The sequence below is a fragment of the Pogona vitticeps genome, chromosome 1 (assembly GCF_051106095.1).
Source record: "Pogona vitticeps strain Pit_001003342236 chromosome 1, PviZW2.1, whole genome shotgun sequence".
Classification (NCBI taxonomy): domain Eukaryota; kingdom Metazoa; phylum Chordata; class Lepidosauria; order Squamata; family Agamidae; genus Pogona; species Pogona vitticeps.
In genome coordinates, this window is record NC_135783.1 from 103439280 (window position 1) to 103452082 (window position 12803).

Here is a 12803-nt window from a genome sequence, read left to right on the forward strand (position 1 = left end):
TCTAATAAGTATGTATGCATTTTTAAAATTATTTTCTCATCAGTATATATCCACATTCTGCCCACTTGCACTTTGCCCTCCAAGAAACCCACAGTCCTATCTTTTTTGTATCTTGATTCTAATTTCATCATTGACCACCAATCAACAGCCATATTCAATTTTTCTAACTCTTGTTTATCCTTTATCTTATGTTCTTTAGTTAACAGATTTTCATATGTGGTCAGTGCTCCTTTCTGGTTCAACACTTTTAATGTGAACGCTTCTATAGCTGCCACCCACAATGGTATTTTCTTATACATTTGTGCTTGAAATTTTTGCCAAACTATCCCTAGAGCCTTCTTGAGGATATGTTCTCCAAAATGTGAGTGTTCCTTATGTTTTCCATACCATACATATGCATGCCATCCCATTTTTAGATCATGTCCTTCCAGTTTCATAAGTCTTTGGTTTTCTAGAGTTATCCATTCTTTAATCCAGGTCATAGCGCAAGCCTTGTAATATAGTAACCAATTTGGTAGTTCTGCTCCCCCCCCCCCTATTTCTTTCAGGTCTTGTAGCAATTTAAGTTTTATTCTTGGTTTCTTAGGCTTCCAAACGAAATTTGATGTTAAACTGTCCAAGTACTTAAAATACTTAAAGTTCAATAATATTGGGAGATTTTGAAATAGGAATAATAGTTTTGGTAAGATCATTTTTATTGTTGATATTCTTCCCATGAATGAGATTTGTAGTTTGCTCCATTCCTCAAAATTTTTTAAAATTTCTTTCTGTATTCTAAATAATTTTCTTTCATTAAATTGCTTGGTTTTTTGGTGATGACAACTCCTAAGTATTTAATTTTTTCACCGCCTCAAAGTTGGAGTTCTGTGCTAATTTTTCAACATCTTTTTTCTTTATATTTTTGTCATAAATTTTGTTTTTTGATAATTTACTTTATCGGTTCTTCTCAGTGGTTGCTCCATCACTTTGGAACTCACTCCCACTTGAGGTAGTATTAGCCTCATATGCCTTTGGTTTTAGGAGACAAGTTAAAACCTGGCTTTTCTCACAAGCCTTCTATGGCCTTACCCCAGAGTAATCTTGCTAGCTCTCCACCAAATTTATGTACCTGCCCTTTTTTCACTGCCTTTATTATATTTAATTTAAAAATATTTTATCATCTCTATATATTTTTACTAGTTATCTTTTGTTATTATGTCTCACATTTACTGATTATGTGGATGTTAGTGGTTGTTTGTATTGTATTATTATTATTTGTTTGTTGCCCAGAGTAATGGCTCTGCCAGTAGTTGGGTGGGATAGACAGACAGACAGACAGACAGACAAATAAATAAATAAAATAGGGGTACAATGTATAATGATACCAATCAGTGGCCACAGAAGGCTGGCTTACTGTTAAGAATGGAGGAGCAGAAGTGAAAGCCTTAGTGGAGATGATTGCTCAAATTCTGAAAAGCACCAGTCTACATATATATGGAGTCAAAACATAAAAACATTTAATCCTATTTTAGCAGAACTTTCCATCTTTGAAAAATCCAACATAGTCCAACAAAATCAAAAGCCATCTTTCCTAAGTAAATTATCTGCAATAATCCAAAAGGCAGGTAAACTCTCCGGAGGCAGATTATATACTGTAAAGAACCCAACCACATTCATTACAGGAGATTTTAAAAACTACACATGGACCTATAGTTTCAGCATGTTTTTTTTTAAAGATAATCCCTTTCTTTCTGTAACTTACTGTCCTTAGCTGCTAAACATATTGCACAAATGGGGAGGGGAGGGTTTGCTGATTTCTAAGGCTTTTTGAAAAGGAAGGTGCTCCAATTCAAAATGTTATTCAACAATAACTGCTGATTGGGTGGGCCTAGAACAAATCACTATTTCTCAGTCTGACCTACCTCACAGGCCTGTTGGGAGGTGAAAAGAGTGTGCTTTTGAGAAGAGGCAGAATACAAGATGTTATACATAAAACCTACCCTTCCTCCTCTTATCAATTTCAATAACTACATAATCACGCGTCTGATTGCAGATGTAGAGTCACAGCAGTTATGAGCTCCCCAGGGAAAAGACTGCAGCTCAGCACCACAGGAGATTTGAGCCAGTAATGGCAGCACCATGAACATTCATGCATTTCCTGATCAGCAGGTTGCAGCAGCCAATTTGGGTTCTCTCTTCCTTGAGGTTATGACAGATAGATGATTACTGGGGCTCTTTCAGTAGAACTTTCCATTAAAAGCAAGTGTCTTCCCCTCCCCTTTTACACTATAACTTCTTTTTCTTTATTAAGGCCCTAAATTATATTACCCACAAAGCAGAAAGTTCAACCAGACACACCAATTACCCATTTGCCTGTTATACAGCCATTCTATTCTTCCCTCAGTATCCATGTTTGGTCTTCAGGTTTGCATGCCTTGAGAGCTGAACCTTATTGAGATGTTATGACTCAAGGTTCAGAGAGCTAAAGTCATGATGGAGGAGAAGGGCCCAGAAGTCAGTCTCACCTTTACATCTGTATCCCATGGGGAGTAAAAGCAGACCTTCATGTATTAAGTTCAAAGGTTAGCAAAGAATCTTGTAACTACAATCTGCTCGATGAGGTTAGAAGTGCCTCTGTAAACTTTCACACTAAACACAAAGAGGTCTGCTTTGCTTCCAGGTGGGGTCAGAACACAGAGGAAGGGCTTACACCAGGCGTCTCAAACATGCGGCCCGGGGGCCATTTGCAGCCCGCTGGATGATAATTTGTGGCCCCTGCCTTGCCTGCCCCCCCCCCAAAGGGCCCACGTGTCCTCTGTTGTCAAGAGTCAAAAAAAGCCTTGCCTCGCTCGCCGGCTCTCTCCCAAGACAACGCATCTTGCACCCTCCATCCAGAACTGCAGCCTGCCAGCCAGCCAGCCTGTCTGCCAGCTGGCAGGCTGTGGTTCCGGATGGAGGGTGCAAGAGGCTCTGTCGAGCGAGGCGCCCTGCCGGCCCTTTTTCCTGAACACCTGAGCCGCTGCCAAGCAATGTCTCAGAGCGGAGCTCGCTCCCGGCCCGTCCTCGAAGAGCGCCTCCAAGCCGCCAACAGCAGCTGCTGCCGCCTCTTCCAGGGAAGCGGCTCTCTGGCTCTCTTTCTCTCTCACCACCCCCAGCACCAGCCCAGCCAGCGGCCATCTCAGCGCCCAGCGGTGCTTCCTCCTCCTCCTCCTCTTCATCCTGCTTCAGCCACCTTGGCTCTGGAGGCTGCCTGGGCTCACCTTGCAAAGTTTGCTCCTCTGTCATGGTGTGGGTAGTTGCTGCTGCTAAGCGCACCTTTTTTTGAGGGGGACCCTCAGAGGAAGGTTGTCGGACCTGTGTGTGTGTGCATGCATGCGTGTGTGTGCGTGCGCGCACACCTGTGGGGGGCCCCGCCCCGATCTGTTTAATTTAGCAGGTACAGGTGGGGGCTTTTATCCTTTGGCAAGGCAAATTCTGTGAGGTTTTTTTTAAAAAAAATTATGTCGTGCCCTCCTTTCCCCGGCTAGGCGGTCGCCGGCATTCCCTCCCTTCTCCGTTTCTTCATCCTACTGCTAGTGGTGGTGGTGGTGGTAGTGAAGAAGGAGCCGGAGGGGGTTGTAGCCGGCGACAAAGGGTCGCATACCCCTCCTCCTCCTCCTCGGAGCCCCAGCTGGGCTAAGGAAACTCCTGGGTGGCTTCCTCGGGCTCTTGCTCTGCTTGACGGAAAATCTGATGCAGCCCAGTCTCACCCAGATTCTGCCTCCACCGGCCCCCAGGTAAATTGAGTTTGAGACCCCTGGCTTACACATATCTGCATGTCCCCAACACCTTTTTAACCTTTCATACTTTCAGGTATAAAACCTGAGTGCAGCTTAGTTACTGCAATTTTGCCCAGCTCCTCTCTCGCAGTCTATTACTGCTCCAACATTCGGATTACCCCACTGACCTCTTCCTAATCTAATTTTGCTGCCTTTCTTCACCAAACTATTACCTACCTCCATCCATATCCATATTTATAATTTGTGGGGAAGAAAACAGCAGTATCATAATATCTAGGATAAAATAAAGTAACACATGGCATGCTTGGTCATTCCTTGAAGTCATAACGCTAGCTTTAAAAGGTACAAGTAAATGACTGAATTTTTAATTCTTCATGCTGGCCTTCCAAAGTCTTAAGACAGCAACAAAGATCAATATTGTTCATGATTCCAAGAGTTACCTTGACACACGAATGAATATGTTATATATAGGATGAGCAAAACCAAAATGAGGCTACTCCCTTGCGAGTTAAGATTACAACATTTGGGTCCACTTGCTTAGAATAAAGGTGAGCAGGCATGGGACACAACAGAGGAGTATAACATTAGGCACAGCACACAGTATTAGAACCCAAGGTCATCTGATGAAGCTGTACAGTGGGAGATTCAGAACAGGCTAAAGGAAGTATATCTAATAATACTTTGGAACTGCACACCTGGAAAGGACCCTACGGATCATCGAATCCAGCCCGTCAAGGAGGCACAGTGGAGAAACTCTCAACAACTTCAGGCTCCACAGCCAGATACCTAAACAACTGAGCTACCATGTAGCATGAAGTTAAAAGTATTTAATTTGCTTGCCTGTGATGTTGTGATAGAACCAGCTTGGACAGCTCTAAAAAGGTACATGGAGGATGGACCTATCGGTTGCTACAGATCTTCTTGGCTGTGTATCACCACCACTATCCTCCAGTATCAAAGGCACTGTACTTATCAGCACCAAACACTGGGGCCATGGGGAGTGAGGTGCTGCTTGGCTTGCCTCCTATTTGTGAGATATAGATTATCTAAGTCCTGTTGCCAAAGTTTCAATATGCTTTCTTACTTCTGGTGTGAGCCTTTATGCAATTCAAAATGCAGCCCAAGATAACCTAGCTGTGGCAGTATTATTACATAAGGGCAGAGCCTAGAAATAATACAGTGGCGCCTCGCAAGACGATGTTAATTCGTTTACGAAAACATTGTCTTGCGAAATGAAAAAGCCCACTGAAATGCATTGAAACTGGTTCAATGCATTCCAATGGGCTGAAAACTCACCGTCCAGCAAAGATCCTCCATAGGGGCGGCCATTTTCGCTGCCTGTAAAGCGGAGAATCCGTCCTGAAAACACAGTGGAGAGCCATTTTGCACAGCAGGCGGCCATTTTAGAACCGCCGATCAGCTGTTTCTAAATCATTGTTAAGCGAATTTTCCCCATAGGAACATCGTTTATGAACTTCATCATAAAGCGGTTTCATCGTTTAATGAGGCAATCATTAAGCGAGGCACCACTGTATGTTATAAAAGTAATGCTGTAAACTGTAACACTTTACAGGAGGTGATGGGGACAAAAACATAAAGAATGCTTTCGTCCCTCCAGCTTACCTGAAAGGTCCCTCAGCTATAAGTTTACTTTACATACGTGAATTCCCAGGAGGCTAGCATTTGCCTTACACTGTTGCCCTATAGGCTGAAACAGTTGTGAGGATATGGCTGTGGCAGTCTTATCAGCTGAAAATGTCAGAATTTTCAGAAGAATAAATTTAAAAATTCTGGTACTCCAACATCATTTATATCAATATAACACATTTAAGCATTCTCATTTATTTGAAGACTGTCCAGAACATTTATTTTAAATGGATTTTATTTAAATTTGTCAAGGCAGTTTAAATAATACCATGTTCTTTGCCATTTTTATTCCAACTAATACAGCATATTCCACTATGAACAAAAAAATAAGAGACCTTTCTCTCAATTGACAGGTAACCCACCACTCAGAGCGAGTTGCAAAAACTTGTGTCCATAGCCAGGCCTCAACTAGTAGCCAAAAAGTCGGAGAAAGATTTTTCTTCTAACTACCTAAACCTGAATATACATTGGGTGAGTCATCATTTCAGTGACACACTGGAGGAATTATTTATACCTTGGCAATATGGCCATCCACTCCAGGGGTCCTGCCCTTGGGAAAAGAGAGGAGAAGAGACACTATTAAATTTGTAGTCAATGCTTATTGGAAGCTCAACAAGTGGATAATGCCTTGAGGGGGAATACTAAATCAGAGTTATTCCTGTGCATGCATGTGCATACACAACATGGCTGCAGATGGTATTTGCCAATGTCACATCGATTAGCATGCTACAGGAACCAAAGAGTAGCAATCCTCATCAGGATTTTCTATTGCAAACCCTGTTTTCAAAAAATAAAAATTGGGGCCAATTTCCTCTTTCTTCCTTGGTACCTCTTGCTCTGTTGTTGTCCTTTAAGACACGGGATGGGGATTTGTCAAAGTCAATGAGCACTTTATTAAAGGGAGAGTGCTCAGTAATGAACAATTCAGCAATTTAATGAGATTCTGTGGCTCTGTCTCCAGCCTGTATATCAAGTTTCACTTCTATAAAGCACCCTGACACTAATCCTCTGGCATACCCAATCTTCACCCTGGGCTGAATATTAGATTCTTCCATGGTATATTGCATTACCAGTATAACCTTAGCAAAAATGATGAACTTAACTACACTTGAGGCAACAGAGCAGGCCTGATTTGATTTTCTTGTATTGGGTTGACTATCAGGGAATTACTTATTTACTAAGATAAAGCAAAAACAATTTCTTATTGCCCACTCAAAGCTTACAATGGCAAATATTTACGTGTGTCTTAATTCATTCTGGAGGACTCTTACTCCCGCTCTATGTCTATATATTGCCCACAGCAGTGTAAAAGCTTAAATATTCTACATAATGGCATTAGTAACCGTTAGAGAGGCAATTATGAAAACTCCTAAAATGGTGAGTGTAGAGTTTGCTATCACTCAGAAAGCAGCATATTAACCATTGCTGAATGCAGTACCAGCGGCAGTAAGTCTGACAAGACAGGAACAGACACTCACAATTTCTTCATGAGCTGTTTACTCCACAGAAACCTCAATACCATATTTCTATTTTTTGTTCTTTCACACAGGAATAGGGCCCATTTCTGGGTAACAAAAATCTCAATTTTCTTCACTGTTGCTACATGCCATCAAGTCAGCTTCAACTTTTGGCGACTACATGAATGAGCAATCTCCAAAATGTCTTGTTTTCAACAGTCCTGATTAGCTTTTATAAACAAAACCCTGTGACTTCCTTAATGAAGTCAATCCATCTCATATTTGGCCTTCCTATTGCCTTTAATCTAACCCAGCTTTATTGTCTTTTCCACTGAATCTTTCCTTCTCAAGATATGCCCAAAGTAGGACACCTCTTTTTTGGACATTTTTGCTTTCAGAGGAAGTTCGGGCTTCATTTGATCTAAGACCCACTTATTTGTATTTCTGAGAGCCCCAGTTATCTGCAAAGCTCTCCTCCAGCACCATATTTCAAACGAATTATATTTTTCCTTGACAGCTTCGTTTACTGTCCAGCTTTCATATCCATACAAGAGGATGATATTGGACTTGGTTTCCCATGACACATCCTTACACCTCATGATCTTTTCTAATTCCTTCATTGCTTCCCCATCCAAGTTTCAGTCTTCTAATTTCTTGGCTGCAGTCTCCAGCTGTTTTTTCCTCTTTTTTTGTTCTCCTCTATTTTTTTTTTGCATTGGTTATTGTAATAGTTCTTTGTTTTTGTGTCACCTTCAGCTGTTGCTGCTGCCCACTGGCTGCCCTCCAGAATTTTCTGTGCCCCATCACCATTGGAACAATTCCTTCTCTTACTCCTGAACAGGATGTATACCTCTTAGTCTGGTGCCTCAGCTGTGACCATGTTGCCTTTCAATAACCTGCAAGGAGTCCAGGCTCACAATGGGAGTCTAGCCTCCCAACAGCAATGCTCTCAACTTCTCTGATACACCTCTCTGACACACCATGTTAAAGTGTGCATCCAAGAAGGGGGTTATCTCACTAGCACATGGCCAAACTGCTTTTCTTGCCAACTGCATGTTTCTCCATATTTCAGGCATTCGGGATGCCCATTTGAAACACAGCCAATTTGTACCTCAGGCCATTTTAAACTCCTGGCAGATCCATGTGGATTCAAGTGACACAATGTACTGCAGCCAAGGGAAACCACTGAGAATCACATATATGTGCCAGCATATGAACCATGGTCTTCACCATCAACACACATTATGCTCAGCACTTTAATAAACATCTAGTAAGCATAACCTACTATTAATAAAGCCATGTGTTAAACAAAATAAGAGTGACATATACTATGCAGTACCCTAGCAAAAGGCACATACAGTGGTGCCTCGACTTACGAACTTAATCCGTTCTGGAAGATGGTTGTAACTTGAAATGGTTGTAAGTCAAATTACCATTTCCCATAGGAATGCACTGAAATGCTATTAATCCGTTCCGGCCCAAGGAAAAAAAATCACCAAACCCCCCACAAAAAACCCCTGCAAGACGCATGGGAAACGTGATTAATCTGTTCCGGCCAAAGGGAGAAAAAAAAAGTAAACAAACCATGCAAGACCCATCGGAAACATGATTAATCCGTTCTAGCCGAAGGGGGGAGGAAGAAAAGCAAACAAACTGTGAAAGACCCTTCGAAAATGCAAAAAAAGCAAAGCAGAAAGCAAACAACCGTGCAAGACCCTTCAGAAATGGGGAAAAAATAACAAAGCAAAAAGCAAACAAACCCTGCAAGACCCATTGGAAATTGGGGGGGGGGGGAATACCCCCACCAAAAAAACACTGCAAGACCCATCCGAAATGGGGGGAAAAACCCCCAAAGCAAACAAACCCTGCAAGACCCATTGGAAATTGAAAAAAATAACCCCCCAAAAAACCAAACCCTGCAAGACCCATTGGAAATGGGGGGGGGGAATAACCTTAAAAACAAACAAACCCTGCAAGACCCATCACAGCATAGAAACACAATCACACCACCTAGCCCAAAACCATGCTGCAAAACCCACCTAGAACAAATTTTAAAAAGTAGAAAGCAGCACCTTACCAGGAAGTTCAAAGCCTCCTCCAATCGATCGCACACTATCTAACTGCTGGGGCGAAAGACCTACAAAGAAGCAGCCTCTTCGCCATCAACGGTTAGCAATTTGAATTCCCCGCCTTTTTTCCCTGCCTTTTTCTGGTTGTAACTTGAAGCTCTGGTCACAAGTAGAAGCAAAATTTTGCGGCCGGAGCTGGTCATAACTCGAAATGGTCGTACGTCAGGGCGTTCGTAAGTCGAGGCACCACTATAATTCAATTTGTTAGTTCTCATCTCAATATACTACAGGAATAAGCATTCCTTCATTAGTAAAGCATATTTCAGAAACAACTCTGTATATTCTGTAGCTGCAAACTGGGGATACACACTGAATACCAACAGTCAGCTGCCTCTTACGTTAAGAACCTAGACCAGGGGTTCCCAACCCCTGGTCCGCTACTGGTCCATGGCAGGCCCAGGTCATGGAGACAAATTTCCTCCCTCCCCACGCACTCCCCCCATGCACACCCACATGCACACACGGCCCGCCCACCCACACGCACGAGTGGCCCGCCTACCTGCACGTCTGCGTGAGCGTGTCACGCTCACCCTCGAATGCACCATGCCCATCCACACATGCACACCATGCCCACCTGCGAGTACACCATGCTCACCCCCGCATGCACACAAGCGCACCAGCCACCTGAATGCCCCCACGCACCCATGCATGCACGCGAGCGTGCCACCCCACCCACCCCACTGACCCCTGCATGCGCACCAAACCCACCCGTGAGCACGCCCCACCCACCCATGAGCAGGTGGTGCCCCCCCACACGGACCCCGCCCCCCACCAGTCTGCGCTTCGGAAAAGGTTGGGGACCACTGACCATACAAGTTACACAACAACAAGAGTATGAGCTCACAATAATTGGTTGTACTATATTTTTCAGAAAGCAAAATGAAGGCACACGTCTCTCAATGCATGAACCAACTTCTATATGGTGCAATAGTGTCCTACCTTGGCAAGCCTGTGCAGGCATCCTGTATTAGACTGTTACACCAAATGGGAGGTCCATGAATGCCTTATATCCCCAAGCAAACCTCCATTTTCCACTTGGTCAAGAAACATGTGTTTTCTGAAAAGCATCATCACGCTGAGGAGATGAAACAGAAAAACAATGTGCCCTGGAGGAATTCTTCAATACACAACCATGGAAGGCCTGTCCCCCAACATGTTTCTTCTATTGCTTTTTGACATCTGTGGTTTATTCAACATACTTAAGAACCCACATCAATGTTTTTACTGCAGCTTAACAAGCTTCTAGTTATGTTTGTACTTTACCTGCCAAATTTGTTTTTCACTCAGTGATGTAAGCTGGTCACTCTTCAAGACCTCTCGGATGAGGCTGTATGGTAGTGCCAGGACTTCTTCTGGGCGGCTGTTCAGTAGTTCAGAGAGGTGTTTCACTAAAAAGTCGACTACTGCTTTCTCCAACAAAGGGAGGTTAAAGAGGTCAGCAAGCTTATAAAGATCCAGGTAATTGAAGCTATTTAACTCCTAGTGAGATAAAACAAAATACATGCTTTTAGAAGCAGTGTAGTGTTCAAACAAAAGCATAAGAAGCTACTGTGGAGGAATGACATGTCATTCTGCTATTTAAGAAGTCGTTCATCCACATCTAACCGCACTCACACAGAGAGATATTAAAGAATTGTTATTAGAAGTGGTACATATACAAGGCAAATTGTTGACAGCATTATGGTACTATAAATTCTACATTAAATTATGCACAAAAGATATTCTCTTTCCCATCATTTTCTCTCTCTGGACTCTTTCCACAGAAAGCCATCATTCTATTCCTCTAATCACTTTTCTGAAAAGGAGAGGCTTCCTCAAGCCACATCTCCACAATCAATACTTCCCTTTGTTCTATCAAACAAAGTTGTTGAAATTAGAAGAAGCAACAACCCCAATATTTCTTCTACTGTGTTTTGAGTGAAAACTGACATTACACACCAGCTGTCTGTCCTTTGCTGGTCAGTGCCAGAGGCAAGGCAGATCATTTTGAAAAAGAGAGTAGCCACCATGAGCTTCCTTTCCCTTAGATCTGTGACCCTATAATACAATTTCTTGGTTAGAAACATGCAGTCCGTTCTTGAACATCATACCCACACATCAAAACACTTCTATAAATTCAGTGAAATCTGAGATTATAAGATATGGGAATCTGCTGTTCAAAGTCAGCAAGATGAACACAAACAAACAACTCTTTGAGCTTACATAAAGCAGTTCTTCAAATCCTAGCCAGTGTGTGTAGCTGGATTATTATTGCGATTTATATTCTTTCCCCATATTTTATCTATCGCATTATAAATTATTATCACATTTATTTTTGTAATAATGCTGTAAGGCAAATTATGCTGCAAGAGAGTGACCATCTCAGATATTTCTTTTCTTTCCAGATATAATACTATTCAGTGCACCAAAATGGCTCATCTATAACTAGACTTTAACTACTGGGCTTCAATCACATGCTGGCCGTTTTTCTAAGCTAAGGTCAGTCTGGTAAAAAAAATAACTCAAACTTTGCCCTACATTATTCTTTTGAATAGAACTAGATCCCTGCCCTTCAGGGCTACAAAACTAGCTCTGAACTCCACAGACATGGAAGGCAAGCATTATCAGTCTTCTCCAACAAAATTCACTGCATTTTAATACCAATCACTTGCTCAGCTTAAAATTATACACTGTGATACACAGCTATCCATCTGATGAAGCTGCATACCAAAAAATACCATGCTGAGATTGTGAAATGTATACTGCTGATCAGATAACCCACCTTCCAATCAGTGACAGGCTTTTGGAAGTATAATGACATGATGAAAGTATAGAAATTGTGTGCAAAAGATGAACTCTTTATTTTCTTTTAGTACCTCCTCCTCACAAATAAAAAATTAGGACAAGTTACTTGAAAGATATTCTGTGGATTTTGAAACAAAACAAACACACAAACAAAATTACCAGAGTAGAAGAAGTAGACATAAAAAGGATTCTCAGCCAGAATTAATTTGTTTAAGGACTGTTAAGAACTGTCTGGAACTGACAATATTAACTTCTTGTTATTTTACTTAGGGTTAGGGCTCAGATTTTTGCCATGTTATTGTATACACTGCAACACATGCTCAATGTTCAATTAATATTCATATGTAAAAGCCTGTCAACTGTTTTTCCATCTATCTGATTAGCATGGCTCAGATAAATTTTTGCAAATGTCTGTAAGAAGCGAGGGACATGAGGACTCACTATGGAATGTTGCAGAACTGGGCGGGGGGACATATTTACCTTCAGACATGCAAAAACATATTTAGGATTGTCAACACTCACCACATCAATTCATACATTATTGAAACCAGCTACATAAGATATCATACATAATCCAGCCAATTCATACATTGCCAGTGCATTTTGAGGGCCACTCATCCATAAACCAAGGGAACTAAGAACTGGATACCACATGCAGTGACCTCTTTGGCTCTTTTCCTTACCAGTATTGTCTACTCCTGGGACCAAGCAAAAACATCAAAGAAATAATCATATTCATTAGCTTAACCGCACTTATACTTCCTGAAGATATTACTGAAATGGCAGGTAAAGCTCCCATGGAAAATATAAAACCATATCCTTCTGCTATCCTTGAACAGACCTGCGGTCTATGCATAACCGGACTTGCTTTCATTTTTCCTTTAAACCAAACATTATAAACCTAAGAGAATCTGTTTCAGAGACTCTCAGATTTTTCTTGTACCAATGCTTTGATTATCTGCCCTTCTTCTCTTGAGTATATGGCACTGATCTCATTCTTCTCCTGGACCAGACTGAACAGTCATCTC

The 12803-nt window shown here is 41.9% G+C and overlaps 1 protein-coding gene across 13 annotated transcripts in view; it reads right to left on the reverse strand.

Annotated features, from left to right (window-relative positions):
* The window catches only part of KLHL32 (kelch like family member 32), a 114228-nt gene that overhangs the window by 38359 nt on the left and 63066 nt on the right, over window positions 1-12803 (reverse strand). For 10 of the 13 annotated variants that reach the window (XR_013538524.1, XR_013538523.1, XR_013538522.1 and 7 more), the window contains one exon: window positions 10255-10470. Coding sequence is in view for 8 of the 13 variants with exons in the window: in XM_078380308.1 (XP_078236434.1) it covers window positions 10255-10470 (216 nt within the window). In the remaining 5 variants the exon portion in view is untranslated. Of the gene's footprint in view, window positions 1-9930; window positions 10067-10254; window positions 10471-12803 lie in introns of those variants that run through there. The other 3 variants (XM_072998564.2, XM_072998559.2, XM_020783249.3) reach the window with 3 other exon arrangements.